General features: G+C 40.6%; 2 protein-coding genes across 2 annotated transcripts in view; one reads left to right on the top strand and one right to left on the bottom strand.

The window, feature by feature from the left end:
* CLIC5 (chloride intracellular channel 5) overlaps nucleotides 1-7,963 on the bottom strand; it is a gene marked incomplete at both ends in the record, with an annotated part of 75,081 nt that extends 67,118 nt beyond the window's left edge. The window contains one exon of the mRNA XM_080341702.1: nucleotides 7,478-7,963. Within this exon, the coding sequence (XP_080197828.1) occupies nucleotides 7,478-7,963 (486 nt within the window). The remainder of the gene's footprint in view (nucleotides 1-7,477) is intronic.
* An 11,187-nt stretch (nucleotides 7,964-19,150) lies between these two features.
* Nucleotides 19,151-24,018, top strand: ENPP4 (ectonucleotide pyrophosphatase/phosphodiesterase 4; the record flags this gene model as incomplete). Its single annotated transcript, XM_080341192.1, has 3 exons — nucleotides 19,151-20,006; nucleotides 20,943-21,113; nucleotides 23,654-24,018. Exons 1-3 carry the CDS (start codon nucleotides 19,184-19,186, stop codon nucleotides 24,016-24,018), a joined length of 1,359 nt encoding a protein of 452 aa, XP_080197318.1. The 5' UTR covers nucleotides 19,151-19,183.
* Nucleotides 24,019-24,743: the final 725 nt, after the last annotated feature.

Here is a 24,743-nt window from a genome sequence, read left to right on the forward strand (position 1 = left end):
CGTGGCCTTCTGCAGAGGCAGCTGGAGGGAAACCTGAGGGCACCTAAGACAGCAACAGGTGCCTGTGGTTGGAAAACTGAATTTGGCCCCTACTCAATACAACCAACGGAGCCTGGATAACCAGCCTCACCCTACAGCTGGTGCCTACACTTGGCCATGGGAATTACCATCCCTTTGTGCTATTTTAGAGACCTGTTTGTTGCAAAAGGAGCCTAGACACCCGGCAGAGATGGAGTTAATAGCTTCAGATACACCTTACATCAGATAACCCAAATCTAACCCTTGATATCTAAAGAAAACAGAGCAGAGAAGCAGCTTTCCTCTCACACATTCCAAAATAATTTACATATATCATTACCAGTTGCTTCAAAGACACTCTCTATTACCTTATGTTTGTAAAACATCAGTCTCAATAGAGCTGCTCTTTAAGTACTTCTGCAATAAACAATTAAAACCAATACAAATCCCTCTAAATCGGACAGATATCATTTAGTAGGTGACAGTACTGCTACATGGATAAGAGTGTCATGGACAGTAAAAAAGTCATCAATTCACAAATCCAAACATTTTCCTTTCCTAAAAATGTAATAAAAGGAACTGAGATGTTGCAAAAGAAAAGAACAAACCAGGTTGGGACAGCAGTCCTGTTTTCAGAATATCAAAGAGAGAGTCACAAAAAGAAAATTGTAAGAAAAAGAAATGAGTAAATAAATCCCATTTTAATTGTTTCCCGGTCTGACCTACATGTTTACATTGTACTTGCTATTGGTGCAATCACGGTGCAGTAACAATTTCCTAGACAATACAGGTCTGTGTGTTGAAGCTGTTGCTACGCTACTGCGCTATACCCAGGCACAGCCGCTGCCGGAGCCAAGAGCTGAAGGTGGCACAGGAGCTGAAAATTGATGCAGGGACCTTCACAGAACCACAGAATGTCAGAGATTGGAAGGGACCTCGAAAGCTCATCCAGTCCAATCCCCCCATGGAGCAGGAACACCCAGATGAGGTTACACAGGAAGGTGTCCATGTGGGTTTGAATGTCTCCAGAGTAGGAGACTCCACAACCCCCCTGGGCAGCCTGTTCCAGTGTCTGTCACCCTCACTGAGAAGTTTCTTCTCAAATTTAAATGGAACCTCCTGTGTTCCAGTTTATACTCATTGCACCTTGTCTTACCATTGGTTGTCACCTGGCTCCATCCTCGTGACACTCACCCTTTACATATTTATAAACATGAAGTCGCCCCTCAGTCTCCTCCAATCTAAAGAGATTCAGCTCCTTCAGCCTTCAGACCTTTCTGGAGGCAGACAAGGTACAGGATCAACAAGAGGTCAGGAGCAAGATCTTTTACCCTTTGTATCCAAAAGATTAAGCGAACTGCTATGCCCTGCCGCTAGAGCACACGTTCTGTTCATGACCAACAGCTGAGGAACTGGATGTTATCTCTGACACAACTGCCATTCACTAATCTGCTCACACAAGCACACAGAGTCATTTAGATAAGCATAAATCAAGATATGAGGAGACCAACAACAGTTTTCCTCCTCGGAAATAAGGGTTACATAGCTATGAGGATTATATGTTAAGATTTAAGAGATTAACAGTCTCCTATCCATGAGAGGGTGTAGGAAGTAGTCATAAAGCCGTGTTGTGTCTGCAGAATGTGGCGTGGAGATATCACAAGTGTATCTCTGTTTTCTGAGTTAGTTGAGCAAAAGCATTGGTGGTAGTATGTTCCACGTCAGATTTATATCAGAGCAACTCTCTGTCTTCGAAACCAAACCATTTTCAGTGACGGGTGATCGGAGTCTGATCACATCACCAAGACAAATCTAATGCTCTCAAAGTCAAATGTGAGGCGCAAACTATGCAAAAGTTGGTGGCAAACAGGCGAGTAATAAACAGTTGAGACCATTACAGAAGTATCTATTGGGAAAATAACAGGGCTAGAAGATGAACTTTGTAATCCTGAACAAAATGTCAAAGGATACACAAATATGCTAAAATACAGCAGATAAGGTTTCACGACTAGAGATTTGAACAGCTGATGAATTAAGGGGGCACTTGCTGCAGTAATTTTTATTGGCACTGCCAAATACACTACCTGGACCTGAAAACTGGAGCTTAAGAAATATATCAATTAAATGTAGAGAGCCTGGAAAAGGTAAAACAAACAAACAAACAAAAATAGCCCCCACACAGACACACATACACACACACACACATCCTAAAAACCAACCAAACAAAAACACCCTAAAACAAACCACAACACACCAAAGCATTCAAAGTTTAGAAATGACGACTCAGGCTTAAAGGCAGGTTGAAGGAAATAGCATAATTCAGAGAAACAGAATTTTGATTAAGGAAAATATTTATCTCAGGACAAAGATTAAGCACTGACATAGTGTAATTAGTGTATGTGCTGAATCTGCATCGCTGAATGTTCTCAAATAAGTGTCTGTCAGGGATGGTCTAGATAAGACTGGGAGCAGGAGGACACATCTTATCACTTGATATTCCAGACTTGCATTTCTATACTTAATTGCACTCGTAAGCTATCTTAAGTAAGACTATTTGCAGTGAAAAACATCCATTCATTTCATTTAAATGCTAAAAAAAGTAACACTTTAGGATATTGGCTCCCCATTAATCATTTCTTGCCATACACATGTTAACTCATGTTGCACCTTGGTCTGTAAATCTGCCATAACTGGAGAAGCCTGAAAATGATTCTGGAATCTCTTCCTTGCTCAGGTTGCTCTGTTAACACTATCTAAAAGGTGGATTATCAATCATATAACCTTTTCCTAAGCTTATTTGTAAGACCAAAATAGTATTTGCTTATTTCCATTACATTTATTATTAAAAATATTTTTAAAAGCTAAAATGTCATACAAGACAAATTACTATAATTTTATGTACATACAGAGTGTTATACCTGCCAACTGGCTCCAGTCAGAACTCTTTTTATTACCTGCAAATTTTGGTGGAGAAGATATGGTTTAACACCAGCCTTGTGCTGTATTGGAGTCAATTAAAAGACTACCTGGCTTGCATTGCTAAATGATATTTAGACAACCAATTAGGCTTGCAAATATGTAGCATCTCAAAGTTGCAAGCACCATTGTTTTATTCTGAAGGCTATTGAGTGTAGTAGGAAATATCTGCTTGAAAATGTGAGAAATTGATGATCTCATTAATGTCAAAATCCACCCCTTTATTTGAACCATCCCACAGGACTTCCTACTGAAAGCTACAGATGTTCATCTGTGCTGGGTATTCTTATTTTTAATCTACTTCTACAAAATGTTCACTTCTGCTCAGTGAAGCACAAGCATAAGCACTAAAAACTGGGCATCCACACAGTCGCATTATGATTTGGTTCTGCTCTTTTTGAACAATACATACTAAAAAACAACTATGTCCTGTAACTTCATATTTTAGACAATTAATACACATTTTTAAACAAAACTTTCTCAACAGATACCAATACACTCTGCAAATCAACAGAAAAGTCAACTCAATGGGAAGGAGCATGATTTTTTGCAGTGATGTAATTGATCAATCCCACTGTTCCTGTTAAGATCATTGTTTGTCACTCATGAGAGTTCAGCTGAACTCCTTATGTCAGTAGGGAGTAAGGACTGGGTTGTGCCATCAAGTTAGAGCCCTCAGACCTTCCTGACTTGGAAATACCGGAGTGGGAGGCATCTTGCAGGAAAAAACAGAAATGTCCTTTCTTTCCCAGCTACTAAGTTAAAGAAATTTTACTAAAAGATGTAATAATCCAAATAGAAACAGCTAAACTATTAAGTTGTGAGGTACAGAGAAGTTAAAAACAGTATATTTCTTAAAACAGTGTTCTTAAATACGAGCACTTATACCCAGTGAAAGGACAGGAGGCAATGGACACAAGTTGAGATACATTAAATTCAATTGAAACACAGGAAATTTTACCATGAGGGTAGGACACCGGAATGGTTGCACAGAGAAGTTGTGGATTCTTCATCTCTGGAAACATTCAAAACCTGATCAGACACGGCCCTGAGCAACCTGCTCTAAGTGATTCTAAGCTCTAAGTCAAGCTTCAGGAAAAAAAAAAGTTAAAGTTTTCAAAGAAACTCAACCTTCAGAACAGACACGCTGCTGAACAGGGAAACAGAGCGGACAAGTGAAAAGGTCGGAGCTCTGAGCCACAGGTGCAATGAGGTCAAGCTGTCCTGGGCGTTCGGCAACACAGCCTGTGTGTCAGTCACATTTCTGTTCAAATTTCAAAGGCTTTTGTTTGGAGAAATTACAATGCTGTGGAAAGGGCATTGAAGTGGCTGCAACAAGCCTGGACACGCTGGATTCACACAAACGCCTCCCTGTTGGTATGAGCTATATTCTGCTATTAAGGGTACAGGGAATTCCTTGAGAAAGCCAACGTTTTTTACCTTATGGCACATCCTGAAATAGTCCACTGACAATGACATAGTTACAAAGTACTAATAATCAGTGAAAGATGAGTTATCCTGGGGTGTATTAGAAGCGGGGTGGTTCATAGGTCAGTTAGTAGGTGGTTAGAGGATCTCCTCCCCCTCTACTTTGCCCTGATGAGACCACATCTGGAATATTGTGTCCAGTTCTGGGCCCCTCAGTTCCAGCAGGACAGGGAACTGCTGGAGAGAGTCCAGCACAGGGCAACAAAGATGATGAAGGGAGTGGATCATCTCCCTTATGAGGAAAGGCTGAAGGAGCTGGGATTCTTTAGCTTGGAGGAGACTGAGGGGTGACCTCATTAACGTTTACAAATATATAAAGGGTGAGTGTCACGGGGGTGGAGCCAGGCTCTTCTCCGTGACAACCAATGGTAGGACAAGGGGCACTGGGTACAAACTGGAACACAGGAGGTTCCATTTAAATTTGAGAAGAAACTTCTTCTCAGTGAGGGTGACAGACACTGGAACAGGCTGCCCAGGGGGGTAGTGGAGTCTCCTTCTCTGGAGACATTCAAACCTGCCTGGACACCTTCCTGTGTAACCTCATCTGGGTGTTCCTGCTCCGTCGGAGGAATTGGACTGGATGAGCTTTCGAGGTCCCTTCCAATCCCTGACATTCTGTGATTCTACGATTCTGTGTAATGTGATTTAAACATTTTCCTGGCATCTAATAACACAGAACGGGCTACAGAAAAGCTGATTCAGTGCCCTGCCCATGAGGCCTCCAGCTCCTGCTGGAGGAGAGCCACAACACAGTTTACCTGGAAGCCCCATGCCTCATCTTTCAGCCAAGTAGGGATATCTTGGGGCTCAAGGACACCTCAAAAGCACAAAGCACTTACGTTTAGGCAAGAGAATGAAGTCCAAAGTTTGTGTTTCTCTCTAGACTAGCTGACACAACAAAAGCAAGGAAAAGGACTTCTCCCTCAGTCCTTCTCCCTGATGGTTCTTTGCAAAGTGCCCCTCTTCTCACTTTTCAGAAATTCAAATGAATCCCATCATCTCTGCTTCAGTGGGAGCATCTGCACGCATTTTATTTTTTCATGCATAGAGAGGACATAATTATTTTGAAACAAGAGGAAGGTGAAAGAATAAGACACACAGATTATTTTAAAGACTAAAGATTCATGTTGCTAACACCATTTAGTTGCTAACAAACAAAATATACTCAATTGCCGCAACTTTTAAAGCACGTGTGCAGAACTACAAGCAGAGATCGGACTAGAACCAACACCACAGAACCTACTTTGCCCATGTAATTAATATATTTTTAGCAAGGACCATGATCCAGTCACAGAAATAGGACAGCTGCCACTTCAGTCACACCGGGTATATACTGCAAAGATAATGAGGGCCAAGTGCCTTCACACATGGCTCTCATGGCTCATGTCTACAGAAATCGGTACCAAACCTCCCAGGATTATTCAGGACCCAGCAACTATTAATAGTAGATGCTCTCTCTCCTGAAGGTTACACACCTTCTCAGAAGAGTAGCTGCACATATATCGATATTCAAGTGAAATGGTTAAAGTTTAATGGTTTGTCTTATGCCGAATGAGACTAAGTAACCTGATAAACATTTCTGATTTGTTTGATTTATCAATAAATTATCTATCTTTATATAAAAATTAGAAAAGCAATCACAAAGGATTGTCACATAGAGAAGGGAGACATGAAGGGGGAAAAACAACATCAACTTTTCATCTGCAGGAAGACGTGACACAAGGGGAAAATATTTAAATCAGAACTTTCTTAATCATTTCAAAAGAACCTATAGATTCTCTTACACTCCATGGAAGCCATCGCCTTTATCCTGCAAGTAAATGTAGGATAACTGTTTAACTAACTCAGTTTTCCAAGAAATCCAAGATTTACAACAGAAACCAAATGACATATTATGAGTCTACCAAGCCATTTGATCTACCCTAGCTCACGTTATAAGATAATCAGCACCTCACAGCAATGCAAAGGTTATAGTGTGCTCTTGCTCAAATAAACCAAATTAAGCAAATACAGACATTGCTGAAAACACTTCTCCCTATGTGTGGTAACAAAATCACTTACCCTGCTTTCAAAACACCTGTGGAAATGTGGAACAGCTTCTGACAATCTTATTTACTTTGAAAAGTGACAAACTTTACAAGACTGCTGTTGAAATAAGGGAGTATTATACTCATGGTGTGTGGTCCTACTTGAGGGAAACATGAACTTGAAAATTTCTCTCTTATGTAGTTAAAAAGGAGAAACTGTCAGGTCTTTGTTAAAGCCTCATAAATATTGAGAATGGTTGAATACAAGAGCTTTTATAAAGGGAACTATAGTGTTCATTTAAGAACACAGGTGTTTACAGTTTAGAAACCGAAGTCCTACTTTCAAGGTTAGAGAAAGTGTGAAAGTCCCTTCAGTAATTTAAACCTAACTTGAAATTAATGAAAAATACATGTTAAAATTGTCACAGAAATGCATTAATCACAGAAATACAGTACTATAAATATTGAAAGAAAGACCTCTTTTAGAGATGAGCATTTGTGGAAATTTTATTGCCATTGCTTAAACTATACATGCTATTTTCTTCAGAGCATTTATAACTATCACTTTTGAGCTACTGGCTACTAGATAGTGAAACAGGGACAGCTGAAATAGATTAACAAAACCAGTTCAAGTAGTAATAGTGTATCTGAACCAGCAGGGAGATTTCACAGAATAAACAAATTGCAACTATCAGAACACTTTCACCATACTCATAGTTCCACTTGAAATGAAGAAATCCCACACATCATAATGAAGAAATCTCACACATCATTAATGAAACGAAGGCATCTCCTTCTCTTTCAGTGCCTTAAGATGCAAGAGGTAACTGAAAAGCTTGGCCCCTGGAGCACACAGACAGCGGAGCTGCAGACACACTGTGTGTAGCTGTATTTTACTGATTTGGAGGATACACAGATTGATTTGGGGTTTAAAACTAGTGTGTTCTTAGGAGCACCCAAGCTCTTACCTTTACAAACATGAAAATCTCATAGTCTTCCTGAAAGTTGTCGGTTTCTCCAAAGTTATTGTTAAGGGGGAACTTGAGGGAAGTTGAGGAGTTGGAAGAATTGCTCTGGCTCCGACGCAACTTGAAACCTGGAGGAAAATGCACGTTGCTCTCAAACATCATGCCCTCTACGTGTTTATCTTCCAGAGTTGGGCTCAGCAGATCCATCTTCTGGTACGGGTGGTCTTCTATAGCACCATGGTGAGATGAAGAACCATCCTCCCTATCAGCCCCATGCTGAGAGACCACAGAATTACTATAGCTATCTTCTGAGCTATCTTGACTGCTATCCATGCTCTCTGGGACAATAGTGATGGAAGGAGATCCTGGATCTTCATGGACACGATCATAAATAACAACGCGTTTGTCTTCCTTGGAGTCTGGAAACTCATAGATAATGGTGTTGTTAACATTTTGATAAACATTGATAAAGACCTGATCTTCCATGACTGCTGGCTGGTGAGTTTTGCCTGCCTTCTGGTACCTTAAAAACTACAATTGAAGTGAGATGTTGACAGACAACCGCTCTCCAGGAGGAAGCAGAGGCTGTGGTATGCTTTCTGAATGCTCTGCTCCTCATGGCAGGTCTCCAACAATCATTTACCGAGAGCTTTAAATCATCAACTACACTTCCACTGAAGTAAGAGATAGGGCTGTCTCACTTTTAACCCCTTTGTCGGTCTGATTGCTGGTAACTGTATCTTAGGAGCTATAATCACTTTTTGTTCTTCCAGATATAGCCTGGCCAAGCACAGCGAAAAACAGCTGAAGCACCTACTGGTATTAGAAAGATATGGTAAAATTTATGCATTCTTTCACAGGAAATCAAATATCGTTTTAGTGGAAATCTTACATACATTTTGTGTAAAGAGGTAGAAAAGGCAGACTTTACCCATTTACTCATATTTCCAACACACAAAAGCCTAGCTTCAAGGAAAAGCAAAGCAAAACTGCTTCAAGAATACAAGCAACCTGCAGCATTTCAGTCCTTACTTACAACATCATCAACAAATGAGGACAATTTATAAAATACTACAGGTAAACAAAATTATAACGTGGTATATCCACGTGAAAAAAAGCATCAGGCTTTAACTCTTTCCAGTTTTGCCACTGGTTCACTTTAGCACCTTGAACCAGCCACTTCACATTTAGTGGCTTAATCCTCTCATCTATAAACTAGGACCAAAACTAAGAAGTCTTGTGAGCTGCTCTGGAATCCAGTAAAAGAAAGCACTGAATAAGCATTAAATATTGTTATATATACTTAATATATCAGTTACTTATAATCACATTTAGGACATGTCTCCATGTCCTAAGACATAGACCCAAGTTGCCAAAGGTGGGTTAATGCCACCTGACTTTAGCAATCTAGTTTGCCACCTTGTCTATATATTCCATTTTCTCTAAAGAGAGACACACAAAACTCCTCAGAATCAAAACTGTATCAATACTTCCAACTTTAGCATAAAACGAACTGTCCTCTGAGAGACAGATACACATTCCAGAGCATCTGAAATCAGTGGAGCTGCAACTCATTACAGATCCAATCTGAATTTGATAATTCAGAGTTATGAGAACTTCAGACCTCAATGACTAAAGCCTTTTTATCTATATGTTTACTGCAGCTAGATTACATCAATTCTTACCAGAATTCATACAATCTAATCATATTTAACCTTTTTGTTTGAGCCAAAAGGAAAAATAAAGAGGTTTTCCTCCTGACCCATGATTGTAAGAAGTAACCACCACAGCCAGGTGGGATTTCCAAAAGAAACACGGAAGAGAGGTTAGACAAAAAGACTGTGATCCCAAAAGAGACTAATTCCAAAAGAGACTGTGATTCTCCAAACAGAACAACAAAGGAACACATGCCATTTCACCTGGTAGAGCAGCAAGTGCCGCCTGCCTGAGATTTGTGATTGTTGTTTACTGTCATTATTCTTATATTGAATATTTTCGACTACTAATAAAGTATTGAAAGCAAACCAATACTTCAGCTTATTAAACTTGGATTCACCCCCTAGGTAACCGCCAAAGGCTGAAAATCATAGTCACAACCAGGTTTAATCACTGTAACAGTCAGGAAAAACATTACAGCAGAATTTCAACTCCCTGCATGGAATAGCAACAGAGGACAAAGACGCAGGTAAGAACAGGTGATCGATGAAATCTCTTAGCTCAAGGGCGTGTTTCTGGCATGACACAACTCAAGGCCTCCAAAGATATGTAACTCATATCAAGGCCTGATTTCAACTATTACCATGCACAAATTCCTGCCGGCACAAGTGGTCCATCAGCAAACAGAGCAAAGCACATCTCTTCTTCACATTTTCTGTATGTAGCCCAGCCACTATTCTTCACATGGAAATCCTAGATAAGAGACTCTGAAACATGTGCTGCATTGCAAACTTCCAGCATTCAAGACTAGGTGTTAGACTAATGATAACACTTACTTAAAATCACGAGCTTAAATTGCTAAATATCAAGAAAATGGGAAGAAAACAACGAGCCAACAGAAACTTTTATAACTTTTTAAAATTTTTCATTTAAGAACACACTTGCACTTCTTCACATTTTGTAGAAATAAAAATGTATTTCTATCTGCTTCTGTTCAACTTGTTCTGAGCATGGCCTTGATAAGTGACTCCCACCAGTTTTCCACCCCTTCTTTCACAGGGTGCCTGCAGGATTCAGTATGCCTGGATCATAAGAATCCCCTCCTTTGTCACTCTGCTTGCGAATAACTTGAGGAAGAAAAGGGAACAGGGCCACATTCATGACACAAAACAGAACAAAGTCCAGTTGCATAGTATTAAATCAAATGACTGGGGGTTTTTTGTGTGGTTGTTTGTTGTTATTTTTTTCCTTCACGAAGATGACATTAGTAGGATACAGCAGCACCTGCTGGAGGGTATAAAATATCACAGGTAAAATAAGGAATAAAAGTGTAATGTACAAGTATTATTTTAAAATAAATACACACAGTTCATATGGAATTTATTAGTCAGAAATGTGAGTTACCTGAGTTCTCTTTCCCTCTGCCCCCCTCCAAGAGCAAAGAAAACCCCTCTGAGCAACAGTCCCAGCCTCACGGCCACAAAAAATGGAACATTACAAAAAAGAGAGATCACCAGTTTCATTTATTGCCTAAATTCCTCTGCTCCCAAATCTAGAAGGTGCTGAATTAATGTGGCAGTTGGTAACAGCAATACTTCCTGCTGTTAGTTCTGTAATTCAGGTTGTGTCACTTACCATTGCATGTACCATCTGTACCCATGTGGGTCATCTGATAACACGAGTTACTCACTTTGCAGAAATACAAATAACCATAAATAACAAAATTCATATAAGAACATGAGCAACAGAAGTCCTTGTTTTCAATGTTTACTTTTTACTTCATGATTACATTTCCAGCTTTACTCTAACCTTATTTTTTTCCAAGCAAGAAATACTAAAATTAATATGACCAAAATCCAGTTAGTATACATGATGCACAAGTTACAGGCAACTAGTAAGATCTCTTTGGTCTCATTTTTAGAAGCCTAGTTTATACTAAATTTAGCTGTCTATTGTTCAGCATTTAGATTAAGCTAATCACTGATTCCTTCTGCAGTCCAACAGACCCGCATAATAGGAACAGACTGAAGAACAGCAGTCTTTAGAGTCTGAGCAGCTCCCCACAATTTTTCAAAAAGGAAATGAATTGGTTGAGAGGGAGGGACAAGAGTGTTCACTGTGGCCAGGCTTTGGATGTCACCGTTGGATACCTGAGAAGATGGTCAGAACCACTCTGCTATAAACAGCTACCTTACAAACGACAAGAAGCTGCACAGGTATGCTGAAAATGTTATCTGTATTGTATGTTGTTATCCGTTCGTTGCTCAACTAACACTGACCTGGATTCTGCAGTCTTGAGGGGCTGGCTCATCAATTCAGGACCCCACTGGAATAACAGTGATTCACCTTCACCCAGATTTTGTTTTGCTACAGACAGCGTAAAGGGCATACTTAAAGCCAATACATCATTAAATTTGATTCTGCGTAAGACTAGACAAATTATACTAAATTATTTTGCAGAGGTGTCATGGTCTAACCCCAGCTAGCAACTAGGACCACCATGCAGCCACTCACTTGTCCCCCACCCCCTCTGTGGGACAGGGGAGAGAATCGAAAAGGAAGGGAGAAACTCATGGGTTGAGATAAGGACAGTTTAATAAGACAGCAAAATCAAATTAAATAATAATAATTATGATGATTACGATAATAACTACATATATGTAATAAGCGATGTACAAGGCAATTGCTCACAAAATCCAGTCCTGTACAGCTGATCCCAGACAAGCGGAGATCCGGACAGCAGTTTGTGCTCGAACATGATCATGCCGAACAGCCATTCCCAGAAAAGAAAGCACCCCAGTATTCAGCAAGAGAAAAAAAAAAAAAAGGCAAAAAGCAAAAGGTCCAACATGGCAAAACAGCAGACTAGTAAACTAACACTAACGAACCAGAAAAGCTGCCTCAAGATATATATGGAACGTGGCACTAATGGTAGGGAATATTTCATTGACCAGCCTGGATGTCAATCTAGGTGCTGTCCCACTGTTCCCCCTCCCAGCTGCTCCCTGCAGCTGGACAGTTGAGAAAGTCCTTGGTCTCCTTGGCAACAGACAAAACATTCGTGGGTTCTCACTTTCTTTTCATACCAACTCCAAAACACAGCTTAGCAACTGGAAAGAAGAGGATAGGAAGTTCAGTGTTATCACATTATTCATGTACTAAATCCAAACCAGAAGACTGTGCTAGCTACTAAAAAGAAAAGATTCTAACTACTATGAAGATAACTAACATGATCCTATAAGAACCAGCACAACAGGACACTCAACTCTCATGTTATCAACAGCTTTTGATTGTTAAAATTACCAGAAGCGATCATTGTCAACACACATTTGAAAACTTGCTTTACCTGCTGCAGGGCCTGTACAATTATTCTTGATTTGGATGTTTCAAATCCCTTTATTTGTGGCCTTCCAGTTCCTTTTATAAAACTTGGGTTTGCTCTCCAACTCCATGGTTGAAAACTCCATTACAATACCTGGGAGCCTAAGAAATATTGACTTTTTATTTGCCTCAGCAGCTCCAAAGGAGGAATTTTTGTTTGCCTTTAAATCTCACACCTCTGAAACTAAACACCATTAGAAACCTCAGCAACCCAGCCTGAAGTGGAGGCTCTAGTAACAAAAATGGAGAAGGCAGAGACACCACACTCCTTTGTATCACCCTGTCATGCAGTTTTAGGGATATAATTCCATAAACAGTTCAAGAAACAGTATGGTTAAGAGCCCCATGTTGTTTATAGCCTCCATATACAACCTATTATTCAGATTAAATGGGCACTAAAAGCTTAAAGTCTAATACATTTTAACAGCTGTTATGCACCCACCCCTTTTATGGTTTTATGAAATGTTTTCCTATTTTTCTTCATCTCAACCATATAAAAATGCATCGAAACACAGGAAATGACTAAAACTTACCCAGTAAAAATCATCACAGGTATCTCTGTCACATTGATAAAACTGAAAGAAAAAAGCTGGAAAAATACAGAAAAACATTTCTCTTTCAATATTCAGTTATTTTAACTCTAAGTAATGAAAATGCCCTGCTTTTTACTATGAAAGTACTCATGTAAAGCACCTGAACTATTCATGTACAACATCTATTTTTCATGTGAATAAATAAGGAGTTGCTTCCCCTCCACAACACTGCCAACAGCAGAGTATAGTTTCCCAGGTAGAAATTAAGTGTTTTACTAACCACAGCCAAATACTGTGAATATTTTGAGGTTGCCTATCCCTTACTTCCTGTCATTCACTGAATTCCACTGACACAAACAAACATGTGCAATGCTTTTCAAGCTGCAAATGCTCAGCTCCACTACAGCAGTAAATTTGTACAGCATCTGGCAGGGTTTAGTAGAGTCTAGTCCTTAGAAGAACTGCAGTGTATACAAACAAATGTGGGGTGAAATACACTATAGAGGTAGATTAAGGTGAGGAAAGGTAAAATATCTTGGTAGTTCCCAGTTTTACTTCTGTTAATGTAAGTATACATGTAACACACCCATTTCTTGTAGGCACACACTGTAAATGGCCCCAGGTCATGCCAGGGAAGGTTCAGATCAGACATTAGGAAACATTTCTTCATGGAAAGGGTTGTGAAGCAGTAGAACAGGCTGCCCAAGGAAGCAGTGGAGTCACCATGCCTGAAGGGGTTTAAAAGATGCATAGATGAGGTTCTTAGGGACATGGTTTAGTGCCAGAGTTAGGTTATGGTTGGACTCGATGATCTTGAGGGTCTCTTTCAACCAAAAACGATTCTATGATTAAATCCATGTCACATGTTAGCTAGCCCAGTTCAAAGTCCAGCGTTGTTTGGTACACTGCCTTTATGATGTGTCAAAGTGGACACATTATATTAGGCTGGACTCATGAATAGGTGAACACCACAAACAGGTTTCAAAGCACAAGGGAAAGAGTAAACAAGAGATTACTCACACCTTTTAGGACTGAAGGGCTGAGTACATATGTTGCCAAACTAGGTTAGCAAAAGAGCCTTGAAGCTTCAAATTTGTCTATATCTCTGCATAAAGTTCATAACAAGATCTCAATTGTAATTTGATTAAATTAGCTGAAAGACTGCACCTGTTCTGTATTCCCTTGACCTCTAATTCACTCTGTGTAATAAGTATTTAAAAAAAAAAATACAAAATGTAATTCATAAAGGACACTTCGCTCTTCCACATAATCAACTGTCATGTGCACATTTACAAAGCTGAATTAGTGTGACCAGGAAAAAAAAAAACCAACAAGACCTTGACTTGAACTTGACATATAACAAGTTAATAGCTGCACAAAGTCTTATCTAGCTCACATGGATTTTTTTTATTTTCCTCTTTCCTCTTGTGCTTTGCCACACCCATTACATTCCATAAATCAAGGTGAATCAGGGGTGTGCCGCTTTATTCAGCCTATTGTAACACAACGTAAGAGCCATTCCCCAGTTGACACATGCGGGTAGAACAACCTGAGAAACTCGCACGTGTGAAAGCCATTAGAAAGAAATAAGCTCTAATCTATGCAACATTCAGAATAAACATGCTAGCAGGATACCCAGAATCAAATTCAGATACAGCTTAAGTCAGTCATTAATATATAGACCTGACTTTTTAATCAGTTTTTATGATGAAATCTAAAATGGAGTGATGATTTCTGCTCTGTGCTATTAAAAGACACCTATTTTCTCTATTTACACAGAGCTGATTTCATTGCTATTCAACACCATTAACTCAACAAGTTTTGCAGAATTACTAATTTCTGCTCATAATAAAAAGGAAAATCAAGGCAACGTAAACTATTTGCCTTAATTTATGAAGCAAATTTACACCAGAACCCAAAACAGACCTCAATCCATCACACTGCCTGGTACACAGGACTGGTGTCCAGAGTACTTACAACACACTCACAATTTCCTGCTCATATTCTAAGTTTAAGGGTAAAATGTTGTTACAAAAGAGCACAAAAAAAAGTCATAAACAGGAAAGAATACAGTCAGCTTTCAGAACTGTTTGGCCTAAAGGGAGCAGGAGTCACAGAGGAGACTTCAGTCACACTGATAACCAACACACCTTTGAAAGGCCACAGCCTGGGGTTGCAAAGGAGATGGGATACAGGTGTTATATCTTGGGGAAACATGGGACATCTCCCAGTGACACAACTCATCATAGCCCCGCCTCACTCCACCATGTCCTTCCCCAGCTGCAGGGCATCCCAGCAGACCCAGCAAATAACCTGTACCCCAAGTGAGCTCTGATTCTTTACCAGCAGGTTTCACAGTCCCACCTCAGGGGCAAATCCACCCATGTTCCAGTCTGGAGGGTTTACAAGCCTCCCATGAAGACCCACACACCCACTGCATCTCCTTCCTTGGGACAGGTGCCTCATACATCTCCCTACAACCCCCTCACCTCAGGACCCCCCATAGAACACTCTCAAAGCTCCCTTTACCTCCTCAGAGCCCCCCTTCACCTCAGCACCCCCCAGCCATGTTCTTCTCAGTCCCCATGTCTCCCCACAGCTCCTCTCACCTCACACAATCATAGAATCTCCTGAGTTGGAAGGGACCCACAAGGATCACTGGGTCCAACTCCTGTTTTCCTCCTCCCTCAGCTTAAAAGCACAGCTTAGAGGACTTGCACAGGTGACCTGCTCCTTAAAGAAACTTGCTTCTCCTAAAAGTTGTTTTTTGAGGGAGAAAGGTCCTTTCTGACAGTGGTGTTTTCTTTTTTTGTTTGTTTGAGGGGGGGGTTGTTTTGTTTTGTTTTTATCCAGCAATAGCAAATAAAATAATAATCCCCTAAAGAAAACAAGACATCCTCCCCCCAAAAAAACCCAACAACAAACCAAACACTTATTTAGACAAGGTAAAAGTTTGTATTCTTATTGGTTTAGTTATCAGTTTTGCACGGACAACCCCACAGTTCACACCATGTGTCTGAGGACACTGCCCAGTCTCTTCTTGAACACTGTCAGGCTTGGGGCTGTGACACCTCCCTGGGGAGCCTGTTCCAGTGTCCAGCACCCTCTGGGTGAAGAACCTTTTCCCCATGTCCAACCTGAACCTCCCCTGGCACATCTTCCTGCCATTCCCTCGGGTTCTGTCATTCACCACCAATAGGTTACAGGTTTCGTTCCTATGTCTGGAGTGCTCAGTGTTAGTAAAGCGAGCTGTATAAATACATAAGGAATATTTTAGCTACTCATTCTTAAAACTAAGTTACGACTCTGACAAACAGGTTAACGCAAACAAATCTTCTCTCTCTGCTCAGCAGGTGCCATGTTGCCTCAGAAGAGGGGAAAAATACCTTCCAGAATAGCCATGAACTGTTATTGGAGAGTCCTGGCAATTTTCCTATTATTCCTCCCAAGAGCCCTGTCTCTCCAGCCGGCCCAGCCCCAAGTGCTGCTCATGTCTTTTGATGGATTTTGATGGGATTACATCTACAGAGTCTCAACTCCCAATTTTCACTGTGCCATGGAGAACGGTGTGCACGTCAAACAGGTCACTAATGTGTTTATAACGAAAACGTATCCTAATCATTACACAATGGTGACTGGTCTCTATGCAGAAAGCCACAGTATTGTTGCTAATGAGATGTACGATCCTATACTGAATGAAACTTTCTCGATGAACAGAATGGATATCTATAACTCCAAGTTCTGGGAGGAAGCACCCTCTGGGTGAAGGACCTTTTTCCTCATGTCCAACCTGAACCTCCCCTGTCACATCTTGCTGCCATTCCCTCGGGTTCTGTTGTTGGTCACTAAATAGAAGAGCTCAGTCCTGTCCCTCCTCCCCTTGTGAGGAAGCTGTGGCCGCCATGAGCTCTCCCCTCAGCCTCCTCTTCTCCAGGCTGAACAAACCAAGTGACTTCAGCCGCTCCTCATACGGCTCCCACTCCAAACCCTTCACCAACTCCACAGCTCTCACGTCCTCCCTCAACCCTCTCACTGCACTGCCCGCCCTCACCCCCCGCTCCATGTCCCACAGCGCGACGCCCACTCCTCCGAACCAATCAGCGCAGCCGCCAGCGGGCCCTCAGCCAATCGCATCGCGCGGAGCTGACGAGGTTCCCCCCGCTCTTGCGGCCCGGCTCGGGACGGAGCTCGCGCCGCCGATGGCAGTTGCTGCTGCGCGGGTGGCGGGTGCGCAGGCGTTGTGCGTCCCGTCCCGGCGCAGCCCGCACAGCAGCGCGGCCGCACGGTGGGCTGGGGCGGAGCCGCGGCGGGGAAGGAGACGGCGGGGGGGTGTCGGGATGTGTCCTATGTGGGGCGGGTGTGGTGGCTGCCGCTGCTCGAGGGACCCCTGTACTCGGGCTTCGCCCCGCCGGGTGTTTCCGCCTCCCTCAGCGGGTGGGTGAGGGGCGGGAGGTGCCGGCGGCTGCGTCGCGCCGGGGGCCGGGTTGTTTTCCCGCGTCCCGGGGCCGGTCCCGTTCGCCAGGTGGGTTCGTAGTGGCAAGGCTTTAAGCTGTCAAGGGCAGGAGAATTAATTTCTTACAGAAATGAGCAATTAGAGACTTGGAATTCTGGCTGGAAGATGGTGGGGGTCAGGAGCAGGCGGCTGCGGTGCTGATGGTGTTTGATAGTTGGGGGGACACTCTGTGGAAAAACACAAATGCTGGGCGTCTTTGAAGTGTTTCAAAGTTAATATTGTGGCGTTAAGCCTTGGTGCGCTATGAAAAACTCCGTTTCTGTTTTTTAAAGCACCTAAAACAGGTGATGCTCTGCTCCATTGCTCATCTCATTTCTTTATTTTTGTTTTTTTCCCTGTGTGATACAAGCCCTCTGTATTAGCAGATACCTTAATGCTGGTTTTGGCGATCCCTTCTTGTAACATTTCTATCTTTTAAAGCCATTTTAAGCGTTGGTTGTAGGGGGGGGTGATTTCCCATGCTTTGAGTTCCTCTCACTGCTAAAGCTTTATCTGATGTTAAAGCTACTTTCACCTTAATACTCACAGTTTTAAAGAGTTTGGGGGAAAGTGTTGAGATGGATCAGAAGATATTGCTACAGTTATGAAGATGCCTGCTGTTCTTCCTAGGATTTACCTAGTTTGTGCAAGTGAGATAAAGGAGAAATTCAGTGAAGTGGGGCTTTTCTTGATAAGTAAATATGCTCTTTAAAAATACCGCAGAAGTTTGTGTGAAACCTAGTGCTTCGCTTCCTCTTTCTTAGAAGTTTATAGAATACTTCTGGACCTTCTTGAACAAAGTGCTCCTGTCACACAGGTTTAGAATGGAAAAAAAAAAGCTTCCAAATCATAACCTTGTATTCATAATAGTTGAATTCCTTGGTGAGAAATACTTCCTTCATAGCTGGGGTTACTAATGATTTTTAACTTTTTTTAGAGAGAGAGAAATATGATATGTAAAGAACAAGTTTAAATACTGTTATGGTAGATGTACAACAGCTTAGAAGGAAAACAGAAGTTACTCCTGGCAGTTCTATGTGTAGAGTAAACAATGAGTAAATAGGAATGTTGAAAGAGATAAAAGTCTTCCAGTAACTCAAGAGAGCTGAAACTCTGGAAAAGGAAAGGTGGGATGAAAATGAAAAATTATAATTATAGTAGAAAACAAACTCCTGGTCTGAATGGTGATGTGTAAAAAGGATTTGGAGCTGCACAGGACTGTTAAATGTGGAGCTGGAATTGTTCAGGTACCTGTGATTGAACATGAGGAAAAATACTGATCGTCTGTCTTGGAATGTAGAATTGTAATATGACATACAGAATGATGAAATAATTGATTAAAAGAGAGAAAACAATTCATTTCATTTAGTCTGGAAGGAAAAAAATCCAATGGCTCATTTGTTTTAATATATGAAAAACTATGATAACATATGAGAACCTTCTAAAGTCAGTATGAAAATGCACTGTTGACTTGAGTGGTTGTTTAGACTGGTTATTTTGCAGTTAACTTCTGTAAGGAAGATTTACATAATGTATAGCTAGCCATACTGGTTCCAGTAGAATTATTTTGTGTTACATGCCTTATATTTTTAAATTTTTCAGGTGCATCTGATTACCTGCTGAAAAAGCTTGGAAGCACCAACAATGAACTCGATGTTAACATTACTTTTTTCTGGAATAGTCGCTTGTTGTGCTCACTCTGCTGGTGATTCGACGTCCAGGTTGCTCCTTGTGTCCTTTGATGGCTTCAGGGCTGATTACTTGGAAACCTATAAACTTCCTCATCTTCAGGAGTTCATTGAGGATGGTGTGCTTGTAAAAGAAGTTACGAATGCGTTTATCACCAAGACATTCCCAAACCATTACACCATAGTGACAGGCTTATATGAAGAAAGCCATGGCATTGTGGCTAATGACATGTACGATGTGGATGCCAAGAAAAAGTTTTCGCAGTTCAATGATTCAGATCCCTTCTGGTGGAATGAAGCGGTTCCAATTTGGGTAACAAATCAGCGGCAGGGAAATGGAGTAAGTGCTGCCGCAATGTGGCCCGGTACTGATGTAAAAATTAACAATACAACCCCTCAGTTCTTTATGAAGTATAACTTTTCAGTAACTTTTGAGGAGAGAGTGGAAAAAATTGTTGCATGGCTGAACAGCTCTAATCCAGTGGTCAATTTTGCTACGTTATACTGGGAAGAACCAGATGCAAGTGGGCACAAGTATGGACCAGATGACACTGAAAACATGCGCAAAGTATTAGAGGAAGTGGATAATCATATTGGTTTCCTTACTGATAAATTGAAGGCATTAGGTTTGTGGGACACTCTTAATATCATCATAACAAGTGATCATGGAATGACCTCCTGTTCTCCAAAGAAGCTGATTATCCTGGACAAATGCATTGGTCGCAACAACTACACTCTGATAGACAGGAGTCCAGTTGCTGCAGTGCTGCCAAGGCAGAGTATGTTTTGAGTTTTTATGTCATATATTGAGAATTAAATCTCTATCTTACTGCTAAAAATTACACACTGTGCTAGACTGTTCACATCATCTGCAAAACAGTGTAGTTCTTATTGCACAACTTTGACATAATTTAATGAATAAGCTAAAGAGCACCTGTTTATATAGAAATTATTTTGTTTTGTTAATCAATGGGCCAAGGAGTGTTTCTTGTTAAATTGCTATGGGTGGTAAAGATGGTTGTGGTACAGCTGATTGAGAAAGTAGGTAGGCGCTTAGTATGCCTGCTCACTTATTCAATGCGGTTGTAATTCACAGTGAGCTGGAAATAAACTCTCATGTTTATTCAGAGTAAATAATGCCATTGCCTAAACTTCCAACTAAAAATCTAATCCCAATTTTGATTGTTTTACCACTTCTATTTCTGTGAATGAAACTCCAGTTTTCATACTGTGAATTTAATTTTTGTATCTTGGAGTAGTTACTAACAGGGATATCTTAAATCATGACACTGCTGGTCTTGGTTTCCACAACTGTGGCCAGACTGAAGCAATTCTAATGAACAAAATAATTTATATAGTAACTAATTGTAATACATACTGCTTTGGATAAAATACTGACTACTTTGGTGTGGGATTGCTTTCTCTTGATTTCTGTGCTTGAATTTTGCCCTCCTCTCCCCCCAAGCACAGAAGGTTAAGTTGACTTGCAGGTGGAAAACCAGAGCTGTGAAGTGCCTGATTTAAAATGTGAGCAAATTGTGAAATCCACCTCGATACCTGTAGTATTTCATTAAGGGCATGAAAAAAACCCTTTTATATCTACTTTTTAAAAAATAACTGGTTTGAAAAATATGGATCTTGGGTTTAATGACAGATAATTGCAGTAAACAGGACAGAATTTCCAGGTGTTTCACATCCAGTTTTTTTCTTGGCAGATGAAAAATATGTATATAACTTACTGAAAAAATGTGACGATCATTTGAAAGTATATCTTAAAGAAGAAATTCCAGAGAGATTTCATTATCGTCATAATAAGAGAATTCAACCCATCATTCTGGTTGCGGACGAAGGCTGGACAATTGTACAAAATGAGTCACTTTCAAAACGTGAGTGTATTTTCCTCAGTTGTGCTTTTGGCGTCTTATGGTGCTGAACTGTCTTGGTTTGATTCCAGCCATCTGTAGGATGGTCCTAGTTTAGCGAGTGGATACCTGGCACTGTGCGTCTTTTGGAACATCTCAGCATTTTCTAGAATGTTCTCAGCCTGACTCTCGAGTGTTTTAATAGATAAGGAAGAGATGGGGGATATTCTGTTGGCTAAAACACTTTGCCATGTTCAACTTAATAGCCTGAGATATATTTTTAGAGTTATCTTAAGCAAGTTAGCAGTCTGTCTCAGGCCTCCACAAAGGTGTGGTTTAACTTCTTGTATATAAAATATAGAGAGAGTTAGGAGCATAAATTGAAGAATGCAAGACATGACATTTCATGTTCCTGTATGCATATTAAGAAAAAAAACAATGGGGGGGAAATACTAAAATTAGAGACGCAACAATAATGGTCAAAGAAGCCAGACATGGTCAAGAAGCCAGAGAGGGCATCAAGTAGCATATTTTAAAGACAAAAAACCAAATCAGTTATTACTTCACACAGTGCATTGCTAAGCTATGAGCTTTCTTCCTGTTAGATGCTATGAATGTCAAATTACATACATAAATACATATGTATATATATGTATATGTACTTCTATGTGTATATATATTTCCAGATGTTTCACATGCAGGTTTTTTTTTGGCACACAAGAGGGGTGTGTTTAACTTACTTAAAAAATGCAACAGTCACACGAAAGTATCTTTCAAAGAGTAAAGTCCAGACGGATTTCATTATTGTCATAATAAGACAATTCAACCCATAATTCTGCTTGCAGACAAAGGCTGCATGTATAAATGTATATGTGTGTATGTTCAGAAAGTGATTGGACAAATTCTTGAAGAAAAATCCATTAATAGAAATAGAAATTAATAGAAATTGAATACCAAGGTACATCAGGGCTGACCTCACTTGCAGTTAATTGCTGTCAGAGAGAGGGTGCTGGGTGGTGTAAGCTCCCAGATTCACCCACTTTTGCTGTTCTTACTGTCTGCCCTCTGCACATTTCAGTTCAAATTTTCTCATTATTTGTACAAAAGTACTGCTTATAATGCAAGGTACACTTGTAGTTTTATTTCCCCACAGATTTATTAACAATTGCCTTCAATATCACAACATGTAGCTTGTGTTCTTTGACAGAGGTCTCTTTCTTGTTTACAGCTAGATTTAATTTCAGGCACCTAAAAATAGTTAATGAGCGTATATTTAGAATTAACAGCATTGTGTCACTTTAAGTGAATCACTTTTCAAAACAGCTTTGCTTACCAAGGCTTCCCAGAAGCTGGCAGGGGAGATTTTAGCCCAAAAGGCTATTTAAGTGTTTATTGTACTTGTCATCATGGACAAAGTGGCAGCGTAAGGATGGGTAAGTGTACCAATACCTGCAGTGTTCCTCCCAATTTGAGCAAACACCAGCCCTCCTACTTCAAAGGTAAAGAGAGGAAACTTCACTGGAGAGGGAACTTGGACCAGTTTTCTTATAAACAAGCAGGTAGAAGAAAAAAAATATGCACTCAAGAAACATATGGCTGCATTAAAACAAACAAGGAAGATGTGGCACAGTAGTATCTTGGTGGTAAAAGGCATAATGGTGGAAAAGATTAAAAAGGAATATTGGAAGTATACCGAGGTGGTGAGTGTGACCTCATCAATAGGCATCCTGACATTTCACATCAGGAACTTCAATGAAGCAGTTGAGGAGACAATTCTGGCAGCAGACTTGCTAAATTGTTACTAAGAAATGAACTCAAAACTTCAGTCTGTGCTGCGTGTGCTGTGAGAAATTTTTGGCGTCTTGGACAGATTTTTCAGGAGTGTTATTAGGAAATTTAACTCTGGCTGCTTTTTAGCTGTTTATATTCTACCGAGAATCAGCGTGAATATTTCTTAAAAACCTACCAAATATCCAAGTACTGGTGACCTTGTAGCCACAAAGTTTGGTTGTTTGCCTGTCACAGGCATCATGATCCTTTGACTGTTTATTGTTTTTGACTATTTGGGTACCCCTTCTCCTGAAGTACCTAATTGGATAAACATGATTTGAGGGTACTTCATGTGCTCGAACTGAACACTATCAAGGGGAATGTGCTTGGCTTTTGGGAAGTAATACAAGAGTCTCCTTTGCAAGGTGGAAATATCTGTACAAAATCTGAGAAGTACAAATTTGCATTCCAGCTGCTGACTTGTGGTGGAGTAGCAAAGTCCTTTTCAACTTTGGCATGAGGAATGGGAAGGAGAAAACCAAAAATGTTGATGATTGAAAGGAAAAGAGATAAAGGGGGGCGGGGAAATATGGCTAAAGACCAGTAAAGATTTCTGGGGACTGGGGAAGAGGGAAGGAACTCTGGGTTCCTTCAGTGTTTGATCCAACAGCTGCTTTTATGTTCTGCATTTGTCTTTGGTTAAAATGTATGCCTTTTGGGGGTGGAAGAGATACGGAGGGGAATTCTCCATATGCAGACAGAAACGGAGGTGTTAACTCTTTGCCTTTCTCCAGTAGGTGACCATGGCTATGACAACGCTCTCCCAAGCATGCATCCCTTCCTGGCCGCCCGCGGGCCTGCTTTCCATCGGGGTTACAAGCAGAGCACGATAAACAACGTTGACATTTACCCCATGATGTGCCACATCCTGGGACTGACACCACAGCCCCACAATGGCACTTTCAGTAACACCAAGTGCTTGCTTGCTGACCAGTGGTGCATAAATCTTCCAGAAGCTATCGGGATAGTGATTGGGGCTTTTCTGATATTGACCACTTTAACCTGTATTATAATAACCTCAAAGAATAGAGTAGTTTCCCCACGACCATTTTCCAGGCTTCAGTTACAATACGATGATGATGATCCTTTAATCGGATAGCATGTAGGGAGCCTCACTTGGTAAACAGTGATTTCAGGAAGAGTCTGAACTTGCACTGGTCAGCATTCTTTGATGCACTTTAACAGTATCTGAATAAAATACTGTACAGCCAGATCTTTTTGTTTGTGCTACCTGATTAGTAGTGCTCTAAACATGTTTTTTCAGAACAAAATGGTGAACAGGTGATTTTCTGCTGGAAGAGATAGTTAACAAAATAAGGATGCTTAGTTTTTCACTCAAGCCTTTGAACACTTTCAAAATAAAATTCCAGAATAAGAACTAGCCAGGATAGACTAAGGGAATTTTAGCATTTGTAAATGATAATATTTTTTGTATTAAATTTAAATTAATGTTGACTTCTTTTAGTGTTCTTGTACCTGCGTTTGAAAGAGGATCTTTTTATGCAAGTTAAAAGTTAACTGTTTGGACAGTATATTCTGATTTGTTCTTAAATTTGGCAATAGAGAAGATCTAATACTTCTCTTTCCACCCTAAGCCAGCAATATGACAAGAAACTGGTAAGAAGGAAAACCAAAGCCAATGAGGCAAGAATTGGTGCATATCAGTTCTGGTTTGAGCTATAACGTGTGCGGGTCGGCAGTTGCAACACCCGGCAGGTGGCTCTGACATTTCTAGACATGTGTTTGTGGATGACTTGGTTCTGCCATTCCTGCACTCAGAGAGTTGGATGATACTACTTGCTCATCTCAAGGATGTTTGACCTT

Source organism: Nesoenas mayeri (assembly GCF_963082525.1).
Source record: "Nesoenas mayeri genome assembly, chromosome: 3".
NCBI lineage: Eukaryota > Metazoa > Chordata > Aves > Columbiformes > Columbidae > Nesoenas > Nesoenas mayeri.